Source organism: Lytechinus variegatus, chromosome 4 (genome assembly GCF_018143015.1).
Source record: "Lytechinus variegatus isolate NC3 chromosome 4, Lvar_3.0, whole genome shotgun sequence".
Taxonomy (NCBI): Eukaryota; Metazoa; Echinodermata; class Echinoidea; order Temnopleuroida; family Toxopneustidae; genus Lytechinus; species Lytechinus variegatus.
In genome coordinates, this window is record NC_054743.1 from 32,681,932 (window position 1) to 32,704,053 (window position 22,122).

At 36.0% G+C, this 22,122-nt stretch overlaps 1 protein-coding gene across 1 annotated transcript in view; it reads right to left on the reverse strand.

Moving 5' to 3' along the window:
• LOC121413870 (runt-related transcription factor 1-like) overlaps positions 1 to 22,122 on the reverse strand; it is a 54,924-nt gene that overhangs the window by 25,037 nt on the left and 7,765 nt on the right. Inside the window, exon 2 of the mRNA XM_041606847.1 lies at positions 16,304 to 16,408. Coding sequence (XP_041462781.1) covers positions 16,304 to 16,408 — 105 coding nt within the window. The remainder of the gene's footprint in view (positions 1 to 16,303; positions 16,409 to 22,122) is intronic.

Genomic DNA, 22,122 nt, shown 5'->3' on the forward strand with positions numbered 1-22,122 from the left:
CGGATAAAATGGGACTTGTCGGATAAAACGTCTGACAAGTCCTTTCATGAAACACTCTCCAGACCATGGATCCTACTAGAGGGATCCATGATCAGACCAGAGGGAAAAGGGACTTATCCATGAGAACTTCTGACCCTTTCAGCTCTATTACCAATAACAATTTACTGCATTTGATGGTCATTATGTCTATATTTCAGATAAACTAATGACTGCTTTGTGATATCAGCAATGCCTAGAATGGTGGCATTATCATGTCTTTTTAGGAGTTTGGTGCCAGAAGAACCAATCTCCCGGTATTCAACTGGTAGGCCTACAACACAAGTAGCTAGTTGTACTGAACTTGAGGTTTGCTACCTTGCTCAACCAGAGATGATATCTCTGCAGTGTGTCTGTCCTTGCTGTGTCTACGCCACACTCTGGAGAGAGTTAGCGTATAGGCAGAAACGTCCCCTCCCACTTTCACCACCTATCCCTCAAATACCAACAATGTGGTCTTCTATATATGTCTAAACAACTCCTGTCGTGGTGGTGGCACGTGGAGCAAACTACCTGAGCGGACTGACCACAAATCTAGCTTTGCGGCACCTTGCCTCTCAATGATCTGACCATTATCGGCATTTTGTGGGTGTCCAAATGCTCGCTCTACCGAGTGGACTTAAAGGAAAATCAATAAGACTGTGCTGGCAAGTTCATCTGGCAGGAAAAGAGATCCGTTTTGGCAGGGCGAGGGAGAGATTGGTGACATCTTCCTTGACGATTGATTACATTCTATTTGGCATGAGCCCGGGTTCCACTCTGCACAAATGGAACATGCCTGGACACAAGTAATATTTCTTATTGGAGTTTCCTTTACAAGTATAATCTGTATCCTCTGATTTTGCTCTAAGCATCTACTTGATTTCTCTTTTAGCACAATGCATACAACACTTTCTTTGAATATTCTACTGTGATCCATTACTTTTACCACTATCTCCCCTTGTTTTGTTTTTTCAAAATCTATTCATAATCGTATTTGAAGAAATAATTAAGTATATCCATTTGAAGAAGTATTCACACATGTGATAAATGATGTCTTCTGCAACTATATGGTATGGCACGGTGCCATGATCTAAAGTGAACATTGTAGATATGGTATGAAAAGTCATGATCCCTGTAAACAGGTCTCTCCACAGATCCCAATCAAGAGCAATTGACACTGACAATAATTGCTCTAGTAACCAAACCACAATGGGGTTTAAAGGAACTGGTTTGTCAGCTTTCTCAACAAATCTCAAAAGCATTTCCCTTAAACAAACACCAAAAGAAGATCATTTGGTTTAAAAAGATATGACAAGTTAAGAAGGGTTCAGGCACGTTGCCTTTGTTCCTCTTCATGAGTCAGGGGATTTTCCCAGCGCCAGTAGATCTCGTTACCCCTGGCAACCACGCAGCAGATACACCGGCCACGGCTCGCACAGAGACAGCCAGCAAGCTGTTACTGGATCAAACATGGTCTGAAGAAAAATGGTTTGAAGGCTACTCCAGGGACAGATTAGGAAGAACAAATGTAGCAGAGACAACTGCAGACACTTTCACCCTTCCACCTGTGGGGTGTCACAACTAGAAAAAGGTACAAGTTTTGATGCATGAACAGGGAAATCAAGGGTTAACCGGTGAAATCATACGACTGAAACAGAACAGCCCTCACATGCTGCATAATTCAGGATTAAGGATGTTGAATGATATGGTATGTTCCAATATCAGTCTCCGGTATATAAATTATACCGTGACCTCTTTGACCAAAATGTTGGCACACTTCTATCTATTCCTTCCCAAGCCTACCTCAGGCAATCCCTAGAAACACATGTTGCTAGTATTTCTTGGCATGTCCCAAGCATCTAGGAAAGGACCAATATGTGCTCAGAAAGAAAAGCATACGAAAGTCATGTTATCAGAGACCGACATGTAGATTGTTGCAATACTTCAAGTAGAGAAGATAGAAAATAAGTCTCACATTCATGGTTTAGGCTTTGGAATATGAGATTATACATTAAGACAGCATTATCTATATAAACCGCAAGCCTTTTCTAAATTAATATCTTCATGGTATAAGTCATATATACCACTTACTTTATATTTAGAGATAGTTACGCATCATGAAAAATATTTTTATAAAATTTACATACAGGCCCTATTCATGGAAATACTAAGAAAACATTCTTACTTTGTGAAGTACAATGCATTGATGCATTTTACAAAGAAAAAATATAAATTCCAGCCAGAATATCTGACTTGGAATTTCTCAGTCTTGCATAAGTATGGTAGGTACAAAAGTTCCAATTATTCAATTCAGTAGGCCTACTACATGTATAAATAGAAATGAATAAAACAAAATAAAACAAACTCCAATGATTAGTTTAAATTTCCTGCATCATACTGAAGATCCAACTAGTTCTTCAAGCACTTCTACCAAAAACTATTAAGTAGTGTACATGATTATAATTTAGTTACACAACCTTCCTGATCAGACCAAAGCATTAAGCCAATATTAATGAGAAGTCTATTGTTGGGTCTCCTGGACCCGAAGGATTGGAGATCTATCTTAGGGCATGCCATTGTGTCGGCTGGGAAACCACGCAGGTGTGAGGGATAGACTTCAGTAATCACCTTGAGTCAAGAAGAAACAATGGAAACTCATCTTCAATCTTCTTTAGAAACGCTCCAATGCCTGCAAACCTGTTGACAGTGTAGGGACCACTTTGAACTTACGGGTTTTGTGTGAGGTATTGATTGGGGAGAACAAAACCCCTGTCCAACAGGTATCAACAAATCTTAGGTGCATCTTTGTTTGCATGTTCGCGCCGAGAGACAGGAGCGAGGACGGTGCCAAATTTACTGCCGATATCGATTGGGAATATTGAATTCATGGAGATTTGAAATAACAATAAAATTGACAGGACGATATCACTTCTGTGTTCTAGTTCGGGCTCAGTGGTTGAGATTGAGATGTTATTGCATGGAGAAAACATGATCAAATGCAAAATCAATACCAAGAAATTGAATGCAGAGCAATATACTTTAATTTGATTTGCAAATATATAGAGAGGACTTAAACATAATCGGGTGTAATAAATAGACCCAATCTTGATTTGAATTGAATCCTATTTCAAGGGCTTCCATAAAGCATGCAGTTTACAAGCTAATAAGGGGAGTCATTTTAACATGTCTTGACCTTGCAATAAATTATGAAGTGGGGGAAAATTTGTAAGAAAATAAAATATTAACAAATGTCTTCAGTCATTCTTACACCACTATAACCAAAAATGGGAAATCAATTCTTAATTGTTATATTCTTCATTGGCAGAGTGAAAATAACTGCTAATTCCATACTTAGCTAAAAATAAATTAAAGTAATGATAATTTAAACACTACTTTCTCTGCTACGCAACAGAAAAGGGAACTATTTATAATTATGATACATAATGGTCAAAGCCTGACAGCCAAGAAATAGGAACAAATTATTCAAAAATTTCCCTGGAATTTCACTGAAATGTAAAGGAACACACAGGTTAAAATGAAAAATTTCTTCCCCCCCTTATATAGGTATATATTCCTATTAATAGTACAACCACTTGGCAGATATGAAATGGAGTTATAGCAAGGAGCTTCAAGCTCCTTGGTTATAGAGATGAACTTCAAACAACATTTTTAAGAATAATGATTCTTAATTGGTTAAATCCTAATTGGTAAATTGACATTGATTGCGAATTCCATACTTCACTTAGAACTGAAAGTAATGATAATTTAAACATTACTTCTCATGCCACAAAGCAGAAAAAAGGGATGATTACTATACGAAATAGATTTACAGAGATGAAATTCAGATAATATCCCAAGCCAGTGCCTCATGCTATCAGAATAACTTCAGTTTTTTTTCTCTCAAATGCTTCACAAGCAGAAAAAAGAGGAGAGGTAGAGGGACGGAGGAGGGTAAAGAGAGAAATAAGAGATTCAAATTCCTAACAGCCGTACAAACAATCCGACAAATGGGAGTCGGGCTTGCACAAACTGACAACACGCTCCCAACCATGGTTATTCATGGGGTCCCGGGATCACCTCGGCCGGGGAATCAAACAGCGGCGTTCCGCTGACCGCCAATGACCTCTCCCTGCCACGGCAGATCCACTTAAGGTGGCCAATCGGTCGCGCATACGCACACACCTGACTAACGTCCCTGAGTAGGAGGCTATTGAGACATTCAACAAAAAGGCATTTAATGAGAGACATTCAACGAAAAGGGATAATAGTCCATGTGGATGAGGGGGAGAGGGGAGTGCTTTATAGGGCGCACGATGCAGACAATAAGACTTACTTCAGAAATTCTGGTCCTTTGTATTTCTACACTTGCTTGATTAAGCTTTTCAAGAAGCCTTCTAAGAGGGTCCAGGCCCAAACGATTTTTGAGAAAATCAACAACAGCTTTATTGGTCCAACTGGTGTGTTTACATTAATTCCTTCATTCAAGTTGTATTTGGGGTCGGACATTCTCAAGCAGCCATTTTGTTGGAGGAGGAGGGGGGAATCACCTTCTTGAAAAGGCATCGCTTCCTCCGCAAATCACCATGCCTCTTGGGAAGGCGACAAACAAGGGACTTTGATATTGATGGTATTATGTACTTACTTTGTTTGCTTGAATCTTGTTGAAGAAAGTTTTCACTTTTGCAGAGAACAAAGTTTCAAGACGAAAGCAACTGGTCCAAACCTCCAAGAAAATATGCTGATCATATGGCCTTTCATGAACCAATCATGCCTTATTTGGAATATGCACTTTATAAACAGTCATACGTAGCATACTAGCAGGTAGTTAAAATTGATACAAATTATTTTGTTAGAATGCATCTGTTCTTCATCTGATTCTCACATTGGGTCAAATAAACCTAAAAGAAGCAAAATTGGTCTAAATTAAGTAAGTCAGATCTCAAAAATATGAAGGGAAAAACCCCATTATCGCTTCTGAAATGAAAGAGGTATACTTGAAATACAAGTATTGTGCCTTGCCCTGCTTAATTTCCCAAAGTAAGCCTACTTCGAGCTGTAGCCTAGACACCTCAACACAGGGGGAGGAAATCACTTCTGACAGCTAAAACTAATGGCTTCATGATCAGACTTCTTACTACAATGGCAACCCTCTTAATAACAAAAGATGATTGAAACTAAAAATTAACCCATAATCATCTCACTAATTTTCACGATACACCCTTGTCCAACACTATTAATCAATATAAATAGGAATTTGATACAGAGAATGTATACAAATCTCATAAATTGCCACTTGGGCAAATGTTTCAGTTTTGTGTCATCGTAAATAAATAAATATTCTTTGGCAAAATGAACAAGGCAATCTCTAAAAATCTTTCGGAAGGATTGTTTGACGTGTTTCCAATAGGAACTTGGGCATTCAGAATCACCAGCACATTGATTATGGGGGTATAACACATAATGGGGAAATGGTCATTTCTCTTTATCATGAATGCCTACCTTTTTCAAATTCCAGTTTTGTCATTTTAAGTTTGCCTAGTCTGATTTTGAATAAAGTGCATAAGTGTGAGGCAATTACAAAACACAAACGTTTTATTGGGGAAAAAAATCAACAAATTCAATTACTTCAACTCAATCGCTTTCACAGTTCTCCAGACCATTACTCTACTTTCCCTTTAAGACCGATTTCCAAGAATTTCATGGAAATCGGCTGCTAGTTTGGCACTTTGAGGGGGGCCAATCATGACATTGAGCCGTGACCTCATCTCAGGCAATGGTCGAAGCCCATGAGAGAAATAGTGGCACCATACAGGAAGTCTGAAGTCATGTATTGGTTGTGAATTATTCTGTCATCCTGGGTCATTTCACTGGAACATTTTAAGTGTAAATGCATGATTCGATAACAACGATTTGCATAGTAATCAGAGAAGATTGACTAGGGATGGGTTCTGTGAAAAAGGGCTACATGTTTAACACTGGTCTACAAACAGAAGATGTCATCATTTATCACATTTCATAGTCCACCACTTAATTGCTAATTGATTCATGATCACATCTTAATACTTCAATTCTACATTATTCAATTTGTCACGCAAACAAAGTCAAACATGTAGCCAAAACATAATTCACAGCAATATTAAAAATCCATGCCATCTATATGAAAAAGACCTCTGCCAATAATGCAATTATCAGAGGGTAAAATATGATCAAATTTTCTTTTGTAAAAAAAAAGTTATCTTTCCTACCCTACAAAGTAAACCCTTAATTTGTCTCCAATAACATAACATTACTTTGGCTGAATGAATAATACTGAATGGGATTGAATATATGCTGCAAGTTTCAATATCCTGATCCAAAATCCACATTTCTAAGAAAGGAGTAGTATACACTCAGATCAAATCAGAATGCATTCACACCAAAGGAAGTAGATGCTTCCCCTCAAAACGGGGTCAAAAACCTCACTTTCATGAGTAATGAATGAAAGAAATTACAAAAAAATGTAGAATTAAAGATAAATACCAGTTGTGGTCACGATCTCAAAATGAGTTTGAACAGAATCCAATAAAATGACTACCCAAGTGTTTGTATGTATAAATAAAAAACTGCATGACAATTGGCTCTGGAAAATATATGTAATTGCTGAGAAATGAGCAAAATAAGCACAGAATTTCATAAAATGTTGGGTATTTTTCCAATCAATATCAATACATTGTCCCACATATGCCTTTTTGTATTAGTGATCATCAGAATAATAGGTTTTCATTTAAGATTACACAAAGTTGAGTTGATTTCAATGTACCTTATCTAGATCTATGATAATATGGTGGTAATTAATCTTGATTTTAAAGACTTTCTCATGAAAAATGGTTTGCTGCAATTACTTTTTTTTTTACCTTTAAAGGTTAGCCAACTTAAGTCTTACTATTGTCATCTTTGTGCGATATAAAATCTACTGATTGTTTTCATTAAGTTGAAGTTCTATGGGGATTTCCATGGACAGAAACCATAAATGCATTTAAAGTTTCACTTTTTTGTGGCTACAAAAAGTACATGATTGAACATATCTATCTATGGATACATAGCTAAGTAATGGAGTAAGATCAGTAAGGAGTCATTTCTTGTGACATTACACACATGGCCAATACAGTTTAATATTTTCAGAAAAAAAATCAATGTTGGTTTCTCAATAGCAAATAAATTTACAAAAATACTGTGAAAATCATGATGATTTGTAGGTTAAGTATTATGAGTTTATAAAAATACCAAATAGATTGTAGATTTTGCAATACGTAAATGTTTTCTTAAGTAAAATAGCATTTCAAACCCTCTCCTTTGTGGCGATGCGAATATGCATATAATTATGGACACTTGTACACATCATACAAGTTTTGAGCCAAATATTCATCATTAAGAATGCCAAGTATTATTAGTGAATCTGAAAATTATACCTTCTCAAGATCGTTTTATTCAAAGGGAGAGTTAGTACAGCTTCTAATGCTCACTTTGGAGTGTTGACAAATATTTTTCATTACATAAACAAAAAATATTGCTAATGTTCTTGAAAGTGATTATTATTAATGATAAATTTCTAAACTTTCCCCTAATAGTGTCTGCCCTTGATTTTTCTTTATGTTTTCCCCTAATACGACTGCAAACAACTTCCTGTAATTAATATTCAAAAAGAAAGTCAATGAAAGCGATGCTTTATCAATAAAAATATTGCTTGAAGAGGAAATGATGTGAAGAGGATAAGGAAGTTTTAAGAGATAACGAGGAAGGAAATAAAGGACTTGGATTTCATGAATTACTTCTGGTTAAAAAGGATATCCTTTAAAACATTCCAATACATGTATGTTCAATAACCAAATACATGTATCTTACAAGACATTGTGCTAACTTTATGAGTAAATATTTTGTTTACTTGTGTCTCAGCGAAAATATTCAATCACACAACCATAACAGTGATAATTATACGGAATTGCAGTTTTTACTCAGCCTAGTTTTAAAGGTCAAGTCCACCTCAGAAAAATGTTGATTTAAATCAATAGAGAAAAATCAGACAAGCACAATGCTGAAAATTTCATCAAAATCGGATGTAAAATAAGAAAGTTATGACATTTCAAAGTTTCCCTTATTTTCAACAAAATAGTTATATGAACGAGCCAGTTACATCCAAATGAGAGAGTCGATGACATCACTCACTATTTCTTTTGTTTTTTATTGTTTGAATTCTACAATATTTCAATTTTTACGAATTTGATGATTAGGACCTCAATGCCTGAAGCAAAAAATGTTAAAATAATGGAATTCCACGTGTTCAGGGAGGAATGAAACTTAATTTCACATGAAAATGACGAGAAAATAAAAATATTTCATATTTCATATAATAAAATACAAAAGAAATAGTGAGTGAGTGATGTCATCAACTCTCTCATTTGGATGTAACTGGCTCGTTCATACAACTATTTTGATGAAAATAAGCGAAACTTTAAAATGCCATAACTTTCTTATTTTACATCCGATTTTGATGAAATTTTCAGTGTTATGCTTGTTGAATTTTTCTCTTTTTATTCAAATCAAGTTTTTTGTTGGGGTGGACTTGTCCTTTAACATTACCCCTATTATTTGATTAAAAAGTTAACCCACTGACTACTGAATTCAGCAATTTCTATACTGTTTGGGACACCAACCACCATGTTCCAGTGGGAAATGGCCTATGGGTTCATATGTTATTTAAAAAGCTACTTCGGGGAATTCAAATCATCAATTTCTTGGAATATACTTTTATATGATTGCATCTACCGATGTGTAGAAGAAAGCAAATACAAAGAAACAAGTATAATCCATGTTTTTATTCATGAAATAAAAACCTTAACATCTGCTTGTTACCCTCAAATTATTCCCATAACACTGACAAATTCCAGATAGTATCACAAAACGCTTTCACATTTTCACCTATTTATTCTAGAATTGATTTCTTTATTCTCGGTAAGAATTTGACATTTTCGCTGAATGCCACCTTCAAATAGTTGAATCCTAAACAATGGAGAGATTGCTGCAATGCAAGATTGGACATTGACAATGGTCTCCTTACAAAATGTCCATGAAATTCTGAACAAAATTGACTCTTCGCTGACCAAGCATAGAAAACACCCTTGAAAGCGTAATGTTCCACTTGTTCTAGTTATTGTCGCAAGACTGTGAAACTTTGCGCAGGTGGAACTAGACTTCTCTTTATATCGTTAAATAGGACTAGGAATATGGCCGAGTATTGATTCACATTATATTGTAATAAGTAATTCTACGCACATTTTTTGCCCCATGATGAGGCACAAAAATCATATTTCACTTGGTGAATTTCAAATTAGACAATAAAGTCATATCATGTAAAGCAAAGTGAAATTATCACTGAGGTCCAATTTGACTAGTTCACTTCACGCTCCCAAATAGAAATATAATTTTCCTGAGTAACTTATTTCACAAATTATGCTTTCTTCAACGATTTCACTGACATGGGTTACATATTTATAAGCTACTGAAACACTTGTAGCTGATTGGTCAAGAGCAATTTGATCAGTGACAAGACGTTTCATAGTGAAATCATACACTAGGCCTATCAGATTTATGTTATTACAGTCAGAATTCATAATTGAATTTGAACGCACATAGGAGTAAATGAGAAAGGGTGCAAATTTTGAAACTGAATTTATTTCAAAATGACTACTAGTATTCTGGTCCAAAACATTGAGTAAGAATACACCCCTCTGCCTTCAAAAGCCAAGTATTTAATGTCATGATTTTCTTCTTAACTGATCATGTCAAATTCCGCTCTGAATTGAAATGGTCCTATTCCCCTTGAAATCTGTCATTTAGTCCTGAGAGGACCAATCAATGACCCTCAATAAAACACAGAAGCCTTGGCCTGATACAAGGTCTTGGTCTCGGCACAGGAACTTGATTTGGATAATCTACAGTGAGCAAAACTACTGTGCAGTGAGTAAATGCAAATAAATACAAACATTGTGGTGTTTGATGACGACCAAATGCTGCTCTCAATAATAATTCCAAAGATTGCATTTTGTGTCATGTTTTACAGTGTCTGCTTGACCATTAGCTACTTTCTATTTACATAAAGAATAAATTTATGATTAGAGAAATAGAGGCTAAACTACTTTCATATAAACCATGATATAGAATGATCTTAAGTTATCTTTTCAATCATGACCAAAACCCAAGAGCATCCTACAGGAAAAAATCATTTATAACAATATGTTTTCTTTTTAATACTACTTTTTAAATGATTATGTAATCATTACACAAATTTCAGGGAAATAACGGATAGTATGGGAATATATGACATTTATAATCAAAAGAATATCATTGGATATCTCTGTGTCTGTGACTGTAACGTTGCACTTTCTGAGGTCTCTGCTTGTATATCATTCCCAAATCCCGGTATTTAGTGATTTTTATTCTTGATAATCCTTTAGAAGGATATGATAACAGACTTCAACAAGGTTATATGGATAGCGAGCCAAGCTTCCTATAGCCTCGCATGTAGGCTAGTAGTTTTTTTGTTGCCATTTTCTTCTTTTAATCAGAAATTATTTGAAATGACCAATGTATTGTGAAATAAGATATGATTAGGGACATTCTATTTTAATAGCAATTGGACTCTAGACAGAAGATTTGGCCACTGATTGGAATATTAAAGCGACTAAATTTAGATATAAAAATGAAACTGGAAACAAGCTAGGACTATGTATATTTTTTGTAGTAGTGCATTGATAGAAAGTTCTTCTGTTTTCTAGCTCTTGATCATTTTATTGGGGAAATTGCGAGGGACATAAATTGCATTTTATGGCTTGTTTTCTATGGCAATTGAATTGAATGGCATACATACATGTATATGCTCACAAAGTTTTGATGAAAGATTGATTTGTATTTATAAGTGCTTTGCTGCTTGCTTAGAATGAGCTAATTGGCTTTTAATACTTTCTTTCTCCTCTCCTTTTTAACAAAGGGTAGTTTTGCTTCTCCGATTATGTCAGAATTCTGTGAAAATGGTTTCTATTAATGAATAGGAATTGCCTTCTCATACAAAAGTAATTTGAGCTCTGCTTTGAATGTGTAACTGAAGAGCAACAATAATTCCGGTCAAAATACTAAATGACTAATTCATTGTGATCACGATGGTCCTTTTCTTAAATTGAAGTCCTGTTTAAGTGCAAGTCAAGTGCCAATCAAAATGAGAATTTAGTACTACAAAAGCCACTCTCTGCCATTTCATATTGCTATATCTTGCTCTAATAAAGTCCCTCAAGAATCATAACCTTGGTGCACCGAATAAACAGCTCCATTCAAAGATCATAAATCCAACAACTCTTGGAATATTCATCCACTCAGTGCCCTTTTCCTTTCATTAAAGTACGTTTCAAATTTCAGAGGGTAAACAATAGACACAGGGGCTAGTTTTTTTGGTGCTTCTACAAGTTCTTGACAAATAAAGAACAATCACAGGACAAAATGTCTACACCCTCCTCCCGGCAGCAAGTGGGCCAGCCGGACTGGCTGGCGGGCAGGCGGGCGTACTGGACCCTATCCGATTATTGACAAAGCCCTCCTTTCATGGGGTAGTTATTCCACCTCTTCTTTCTTCCAAGAGCAATTCATGAAAAGTTAACCAAAAGACTTGTTCAAGGAAAGAAAATAACGCCTGGCCATATACATGATGGGGAAATGTTTTTTCGTGGGGCAGCTACAGCTAAGCTAACACGAGGCTGGCTGCCCGACAGGGTGCACAAATCCCCACCCCCTTGAGCGAGGTCAAGCCAGCGAAGTTAGCCCCCGATAATTTGTCCCAGGACCTCGGCAACCGATCCATCTCGATGAAAAGCCAAGCAAAACGATCGGCAACCATATCGCGCCCGAGGGGGTCGCGGGCTGTCGTAATCGCAACTTGGGGAATCGTGAAGCTTGCAAACCGCTGTATTGATCGCAGCATCTAAATTCAATTGAACTTGTCGGTAATGCTATTCTGTCTAACCATTACCTGTCTATCTTGTTCCGAGATCTTATAACTCCATTACCATTCTCTCCCCCACCCTTTCATCCTCCCATTTTAACACTAATTTTTGATGTGATAGATTACAAAGTCATTCACCATTACTTAATTTCACACTCAATGATGGCTCTTACTGATCCAAGAATATATTCTGGGGCCCGTTTCATTTAACAAGTTTGGAATAACAGTAGAAAGCTAGTGAAATCCTCCTTTCTGATTGGCTAATGGTAATTTGCTTATATCAATTTTGTATTTGTTATTATAACAGGTATCTATGAAATGGAACCCTGATCTAAAGAATAAAGAATATACAATATTCAAATTGATTCTGATTCATCCTCACTTTGTTTGAAGTCAATGAGATATTATTTTTTTCAAATCTACAGTCTCACTTTTAAGATTTTAAGGATGAATTTCGAGCTTTTCTTCAGGTTTTCACAAACTAAAACCTATACAAAATAGCATAGAAATTAGCATGGTATGAAAAATGAAGGTTCCTTATCAAAAATTATTTGTTCAATGATTTTCTCTTTTTTTCTTATAGGCCTATTATCATTATCATTACCTTTCCTTTTTTTAGGGGGGGGGGGACAATAAATTTTCATTGTATGGGAGAATGAAAATAAAGGTTCATGCATCTAGCTGAACATTAACAGATCACCATCAAAACACAACACTATGCTTTTGTAACATGATGATAAAAACTTGGGATATCGACCATGGAGGGTGATATTTGATTTTATACACTTCTGATCAGTCCCTTCAGTCCTGCTGATAATATTGCTTTATGCAGAGACAAACTCAACACCTTCTGTGCCATACATCCACCCCCTCCATAGCTCTGATGAAAACCACAATGCCTGACCACCATCGTCTTGTATTCATTTATGGGGTGTTATTTTAGAGAACAAAATAAGCAGTGGGTTGGTTTGCAAGAAAAAAGGGAAAACATTACAGAAAAAAAGCCCTCCCTCGCTGGAAGTGCGACATTTCTCTTGTAACGCTGAACATGTTATCGGCGAGTCCTCTAATTCTGTCAATTCCATGGATGGATTAAGATCGACTCTAGAATAAAATCGGTAAAATCCCCACTGTTATGGATTGATGCAAGGAAAAGTAATATGGGACAGGACCCTACCTTCCCAGCTCCCTAGGAATCATGAGATTTTTTTTTTAGATTCCCAGATGCTTCATTGAATGATGAAGTGACAAGTCCAGCTAAAATTACAAGGACTATTTCAAATTCGAAGAGCCCTAGGTGTTGCAGTAAAAAAAGCTAAGGAGTGAAAAAATATTCTTGAGGAGTGAAAAATACTCTATCTATGGGATGAAAAAAATAATCTTTCGGTGAAACAAATCTGAGGAGTAACAAAAATACTCTTTAATCTTTGGAGTGAAAAAATATTCATAGGAATAAAAAGCGGTTTATAATCATAATTCTAATAAGTATTACATACATGTATAAAGAGAAATTTACTATATCCTTTCTCATCATTATTATCATGACACATCGTTTTTCCATTTTCCTATCGGCCTTCATGATTGAGAATTGAAGACATTAGCATATTGGGGATCCCCTACATGTAGTAATCAGGTTAAAATTTGAACTTTTTTTTCTCTCTTCAAAATCGCACTCAACAAAAGAGTGTCCTTAAAGCAGCAGTTTACACTAAACCTGATAAAAGAGATCCACAACTATGCCCGGAATGTGTGCTATTCCTGGATTGCTTTTGTCGATTAATCTTACGAATTGTAAGTATTCCTATCTTTGTTTGATCAATGGATTCCGAATAGGACAAGAACACCTAATAATAAAGATGACCCATTCATAGGGGCAGTAGCGTCAGGTCCAGGGTCCCTTTAACACAAAGCTTAACGATCAATCATAGAACTGTTTCTTAGGATCGATCGTACACAATCATGAATGCAATCAATAGTAAAAACAGCCAGATGATCAATCACAAAGCCTTGTGATACAGGGACCTGGCTAATCAATCCTAGTCCGTATCTGATGACCAATACCTTGATATAATAAAATCTGAAATCCAAACAGATCTATATGGCCTGTAAGTGAGTCATACTACTAGCTGCATGAACAAATTGGAGGACGACAAAGAAATTAAATATTGCTACAAAGAGATAATGAGTGTCAATAAAGCCATTATCTCTCAGTAGTTCTATTAGAGACAGGTATAATCTGTTTTTTTTATAAGTTAAGTTTTGGTTAGAATAAAGAGAAAATCAATCAGTCAAACTATTTCATCATTGAATAGTATACTCAATGATAGCCACACAAGAAAATGCTTGAACATTGTTTTCTTGCAAAATGCATTCTTTTTACTATCAGCTATAAGTAATTTTTCAATGAACAAAATTATAGATTTCCATACAATATTTCCTTTCAACATTCAAAGTAAAATGCTAGCTGCTAACACCCCGGAACTGGAAGTGAATTCAGATTATCAAACCAGTCAGGAAATATTAAATTGCAAAAGCTCTAGTATTAAAAGCAGAAGCACTATTATACATGTACATGGAGCTCAGCTTTGATCCTTTCACCTGGAATTAAAGAATACGCAGCTCATATGAAAAACTGCGTATGCTTAATAGTACTGTGATGCAGAAATATTGATAGTATTTTTTTTTTCTTTCAAGGAGCTGACAGAAGATGAAAGTCATTCCAGTGGTTTCAATATTCTGCTATCCAAAGTCGTAAACACAGTGTTCAAAATCGCAATGCAATGCTTCCCTCCTTATCATATTTTACCATGCAGCCCAAGACCAGAAAGTGAAAGTCGGCTTTCAACAATGTTCGTACAATGAGGGGGTCTTCAGCAAGCTATAAAGGCATTTTATTGATAACAACGCACTGACACATGAGCGAAAGTGAAAGTGATCTCCCTTTAACCTAGTTCTACGAATTCTGAATTTTTCAGTCCAGTTAAAGGCTTTGTTAAGATAAGTAGGGGGCAAAATCTACAGACTTGCTTCTATATTCAGATCATGGAGATCAAAGTTTCAGATCAATCAAGAAGAACTCGGACATCCCCTGCCACTTTCTTTCAAGTCCAACTGCTAAAAAGACTGCTAAAAAGGGACTGTAGTTACGGAGTATTGAAAAGAACTCTGTTGAATATCAGGAAAGTCAGAAATTCCAATTAGAATTTAAAAATCATATCCAATGGTAATCAGCTTCATACATATCTTATGGCCAAGTAATTTGCCTGATACATGTTAATTGCCCTAACACCAAATGATATCCCACAATATTGTTCAAATAAAATAAACAAAATTACGGTTCTAGGCACCATGCCAAGATGAAAGTTATTTCAACTGAAAGAAGACAAGGATGTTTTTATTTTGAAAAACAACCTTTTATTCTTAATGAGGACTGATTTACATAAGTTTAGTTAAAAACAGTCTAAAGCGTATGAAATGCAATCAATTTGGAACAACTGGCAGACTGTAGAGCTAGGAAATGTATGAAGTCTAAAGCGTGGCACAAACTACAAAATCTGTTGCCATCCGACTTTCAAAGGAAATTGTTAAAGCATTTGATATCGACATTCCAACCTTTAAAAATTTCAATATCAGAATTCTGAATGATGTGCATGAATGAATATAAAAATTGGAAATTCAAGTCTTCTTCAAGCCTCCCTGTAGGAAAAGAACCAAATTGAGGTCCACATTGCATCATCATCAGCTAGATCTTGAAGCCGATTTTGGACTTTCCTTGTACTCTGACCACAGGGCTTGCAGCAAAGCAGATTTCTGATTTGAGTGGAGCGTTGCGGCCCAGTGGATTAGTCTTCTGACTTTGAAACAGAGGGTCGTGGGTTCGAATCCCAGCCATGGCGTAATGTCCTTCAGCAAGAAATTTATCCACATTGTGCTGCACTCGACCCAGGTGAGGTGAATGGGTACCGGCAAGATTAATTCCTTGTATACATGAGTTCTGAAAGGTAGCGCGAGCTAAAGCCGTGGTAATAATAATAATAACATTGCACCTCGGAATAGAATATTTCTAGATAGATGGCGCTATATAAATGCCTATTATTATATCATTACTATTCCTAGCATCATGCTAATCTTCAAATAAAATAATCTGAAAAATAATTTTGACAATTTCGGAATATTCACATTTTATGGAAAACACCATTCGTTCACGAAAGGTGTTGTTTTGGATTGCGCAATGCTTAAAAGAAATAAAACTAGGCTTACTTCGAGGTTCTCTGGGCCCATCTACGGTGACCTTTATTGCACGGTTGTATGTAGCGATCTGAGGAGGGTTGGTGTAGATGAAGATGGACAGTGTGAAGCTCTTGCCTACAGAAGACAAAAAGAAAAAAAAACTAATTACTGAACATGAACAACATTAAGTTAAGCAAATGGAAAGTTGGCTGAAGTGTTTTTAACTGAAATCATATGGTCTTTCTTTATAGAGACTGATAAAAATTGATTTAAAAGCAGATGAAAACATTTAAATCTAGAAGATGGGAGAAAACAAGAGATGGAGCAGAGGGAAAATTTAATAAGCAAAGAAGAATAAGTGAAAATATAAGGAAAGGCTTTGAATTCAAAATCATGATTTGGATTTTTTCTTCATAACAAACATTTTTTATTCTAAGTATTCATTTCAATTTATTTTTGTGAATGGGCTATTGTTTACTTTGAAAAAACATTCTACAGTATATCTAACTGACCTATTAAATAGTAATATAGTTGATCTAGACTCAACAATTTAACATTATTCAAATAAATATTATTTGACCTACTTTTTCATAAATTTATGATTGTGTTAAACCTGAAAATTTGAAAATACAATGTTTTCTGTTGTCAAAGATTCAGAAGTACATGTATGTAATGTTTCATAAACATGGAACTTCAGTCATTCCAAAAAGAGCAAAATATGTCTTGAGTGGAAATGTCCCATAAAAAATAATTTCCAATTTAGACAGTTTCCCTGAGTAATTCCTCCCCAAAGAGACGAATCAAGTCTGATTTCACAAGCTTGAGAGGCTCGCATGAAAAAAACTGAAATGGAGAATTCTCCTGCGGTGCTATGTTCAAACTGTGCGCACTCCCTAGAGGCGCTAGAAAACCATGCTGCTAAATGCACAAGACTACTCGTGGAAATCAATACTTATGAAACTGTCGGGGAGAGTGTTATTAAAGAAAGATGTGGGATGCTTAAGCCTGGAGTTATTTATTGACACTTACATATAACAATAAGAAAAGGCAAACATAGGATGTGTCTGAAAAAACAGCCAGGTTTGGAAAATAATACAATTATATTTTTCCACGTCTGAACTGCTATACATTGTGTTATCAATTTTCCATCTGCTGTTGCTATGTTTCTCATTGTTCGAGCCTTTGTATAGTTTTATCAAACCACATCATAAGTTAACCACAAAGGCTTCTACATGATTATGAAATCTAATCTGCAGGTACTTTTTTTTATCAAACTCTTATAAAACAATCATTACCTCCCCATGCTATCTCTTACAAAGATATACCAGACTTTGTTTAACCCTTTTAATGCACCACAGTTTATCCTTACAAAAAGTGTTCATAAGAAATTATTACACAAAAAATACTTGATTGTTTCATGCATTACAATACAAATTAAATGAAACTAAAAGAAGGAATGTTCATGGATAGTTTATGTGATACATGTAGTCTGTCATAAACTTGCCATTTATCTGCTCAATACAATATTAATACATTACAATTCACAATTTCACAGTTTTTTTTCAACCAGACTAACACAAAAGTATTTAAATAGCATTTACTACTTTACATTATGACAAGTTGGTTGTATGTTGGTAAAAAATTAGAATAATTTCAAAATCACAATTTCTTCCAATTTTTGAGGAATCGCAACCTCCAAAGGGTTATACACTATCTTGTCTAAGACATGGTTTAAAATGGAACTTTTTCTTTTTAGAAAGCATAGTCCAAATTATCCCGAGAATTTTGCTGGGGGGCGAAAGACAGGAGGACGCTTACAGTCCTAACGAAAGACTGAGTGATTAGTGGTTAACAGGTACTGAACCCTGCCCCAATTCATCAAGATGTGAATAAGTGTACTTCAAACTAAACACATGATAATCTTGTATAGATTGAGTTCAAAGCGGGACAGGTATGGTGTACCGCAATGACACCCCGTGCAGCATGTGTCTGGCAGGTACTTCAACCATGCCGTTCCCGTATCCCTCTCTTGCTTCAAGGAGACATATCGTCAATACATTCGGCTTGCTTCAAACTCCCACTTCCCTGCTTCAACTATGAGGCCGTTCTCATTACGCTTTCTAAAACTAGTTTACTGGAAACCCATTCAGGAGACCAGTTTGGAAGATCGCTTTGCAAGCGTTCCCACTTCATCACACGAAAACGGTTCTCAAAATCACTTCACATAAAGCAATCTTGTTGCTATGGAAACCTTCTCAGTGGGGTGAAACGTTTCGCACGAAATTCAAAACCACAGCATAGGCATTCTACATTTGTTGTGTGGAGTAGCACGCTCAAAATGTGTGAAAATCGCTTCCGGAAGAAGAGTTGTGTCCTCACTTATGCTAAAACCAGTTTAACAAGACAAACCGATCTTGAAAACTACTTCGCGAGGTGGTTTTCTGAACCGGTTTGGAAGATCGCTTCGACCGTTCTCACTACATGTTAAACTAGTTTCCACTAAAGTAGTTTTAGGAAGGTAGTGAGAACTGTGTCTTATACATGAAGATACAACTTGAGACTCATACTTAATAAGAAACTTTCTGACTGATTGTGAAATGTTAATCATAAAGCACCAAAGAATTTGCTGTGCTGTACGATTTTGGAACTTTTCTACTTGCTTGATAACTTTGTTCATAAAATAGATTGGATATTGTAAGCTCTTCGCTGTTCTCTTTTCTCTTGATTTAAGCTGTACCAACCAAAAATGTCCATGTCAGGATCAAATGTAACTAACACCCGACTTTGAACTGAGAGAGTTCTACTTCCACTCTAAACACATTGTTGAAAAGTGGCAATACAAATGTATAAATGGTTGCTGCATTTTTGGCTTTTTTCGCTTCATGGTCCGCCAAAAAGGTCTCCTAAAATCTTTTTAAGCATTCCAGCTTTCCATTGTACCTATTTCCACCTGTGAGTTTCTTTTTTTTTAATAAAGGCAATGCACACACTTTGCACAAAGTCATTGACTATGACTGATCAAGAAACCATGAAGAAAGGAAGGTCGTTCTTTCTATATAAGATATGGTTTGCTTCAATAAGATAATAGGAAGGCGACTGAATTGTTTGCAGTTCGAGTTTTGTGTTGTGAGAAAAACTGATAAATATTGTTGCTATGACAACAAAGAGTGGAAAAGCACCATGTTTAATTTATATTGGAGGTAATCTGCACGAACAATCGGACTGTCTTTGATGAGTATATTGGTCAATCGAGACACGATTTTAGGTGAAAATTTATGAATGGTCATAATCATAGGTCTGAGGTTTCAGGGAGGGCGATGGTTTACCTGGTTGCTATGGCGATACAATAAGAGGTGTTTGGTGGTATCAGTGGTGTTAGTGGTGGTGGTGGCTTTGATTGGTGGGTGTTTACAAAAACCATGCTTGGCTACTAGTGATGGAAATAATCAACAAACCACACATGATAAACTGATAGGATGTTTTAAACCTTGACAGCATCTCTTCTGTCCCATTGGAAGCCAGTGGTGCTAGACTGTCAATATTGAACGAGATACATAAATAAACATAAGCCTTGTCCTTGAAAATAATACCAATGATCCATAAGCAATAAATCTGTAATATAGATTATAACAGATTTCCCCCCACGCTCTATGACTCCAATTAAATGTGACCTCAATTCATGCAATAGGCAAACTCTTGTTTAGGCCTATATGTCATAAACTTGTGAGTGATAATAAACAGAAACCGACAATTAATAACAAGAAGAGCTTTTGCGGATGTTAGGGGGAAATACCCTGAGTAAGAGATAATACACCAAAGAACATGCAGGATCACTTTATGACATACAAAAAAGTTCAGATTCCAGAATTTCATAAAGCTTGTGTTTTATCCTTCCACCCCTCTACCCCCCTTCTAAGCAAACACCGAAGAGTCTGTGAGATTTGAGACAGACAATATGAGACATTGAAAGCAAGAAAAATGAACTCCGAAGTAGTCTCTGTAAACAAAGACACAATGCAAGAAAGAGGTCATGCCCTGAGACGTAATCAATAATCTATTCTTTTTTGTGCTGATTCAATGCTGGAGGCACCTGTATATTCCAGGGAAACTCATTCTGATTCCAAAGAACCCTAACACAGCATCATTATTGATTCAAGGATGTGAAAATAAATGTATTTCTTCTTCGGAACACCCTTCCTGGCAAATTTTCACCCTATTCACCCCAACCCCACAACAATCCCTGAGCAATTTAGCAATTGTACGTGTGCACTGTAACTTGCTCTCTGTGGGTGTATTCTCTTTTTAATTATTCAATAGTTCCTCCCAATAAATTCTCATCTTGTTATTAACTCCTGGTAATAAACAAATTGTGTACAGGAACAGAGGGTGGGGGGGTCATCTTGTCAGTGCTTTTCAACCACTTACTTGTTCTGAGCCAATCAGATACCAGAATTTCATTAGCTTACAACAAGTAGTTAGTGAAAATCACTCACTTTTTGTTTCGTGAAATGCTTCCCTTGTGTGTTTGAAATTCCCAAAGATTGATATTACAGACTCTCTCATTTTTTCAAGAGTCTGTGGATAAGCAAATATTGATCAGGAATCAGGATGATGAAATGTCAATGTTTATTGCTATCCATGACCTTGCTAGAAATATTTTCATAATTTGGTTGAATATTTCATCTTTTTTATACTCAAATGCACTCAAATATTTGATTTGATCAATGATTAAAGTATTTTTTAATGGCATCAGCGATTATTATAAATCAAACTCTATTCAAAATTGAATTAAAATTTACTCTTTAAATACATGTATGCCTTTCCTTTTAACACCATGGCTAGTGTGTTCCTTACTACTGTGGCAATGATGTGTCTGCATGGTTTCATTTTTTTTTAAATGTCAACTGTTTATTTTGGCCAAGTTCCTTTGCAAGACCATGGGTCAATGTGTTCCTTACAAATGTACCAGCAATAATTTTGTCAGTTCTATTTCTTGTTTTGTTTTCACTGTAAGCAGGTAGTTTGGGCAAGTAATACCCTTTTCATAAACCTATCCTCCAATTAGCCACCTAAGAGTAATGCGGATAATTCAATAAAAATTGCGTTCATAAACTCCGAAAATAAGCCGCATTATTTTTACGAGCGCCCGTCCTGAAAAAGGCGGATAATCGCCATGACAACTGGACACGCCCCCTCCGATGCGGTTGTGTTGGAAAAGGGTGACCTTGTGACCGCACCATGGCAATTATCCGCATTATTTGGAAATGCGTTCATAAACTCAAAATCTTGTCCCGATGCTGCTATTATGCGGATAATAGCAGCATCAGAGTAATGCGGATAACTCTTGTCCTCCTCCAATTTTACGACCAAATTATGCTGCTATTAGCCGCCTAATTCATTTTAATGGGGTTTATGAAAGGGGTTTAAGTGCCACTCCAATACTGTGAACAGTTATAGCGTATTGCTTATGCCGCAGTCACATTTTCCCTCCAGCCGCCACACGGCGAGTTTAAAACAGCCGTTTGACCTTATTTAAAAGTTAAGTCCACCTCAAAAAAATGTTGATTTGAATCAATAGAGAAAAATCAGACAAGCACAATGCTGAAAATTTCATCAAAATCGGATGTAAAATAAGAAAGTTATGACATTTCAAAGTTTCGCCTATTTTCAACAAAATAGTTATATGAACGAGCCAGTTACATCCAAATGAGAGAGTCGATGATGTCACTCACTCACTATTTCTTTTGTTTTTTATTGTTTGAATTATACAATATTTCAATTTTTACGAATTTGATGATTAGGACCTCCTTGCCTGAAGCACAAAATGTTAAAATAATGGAATTCCACGT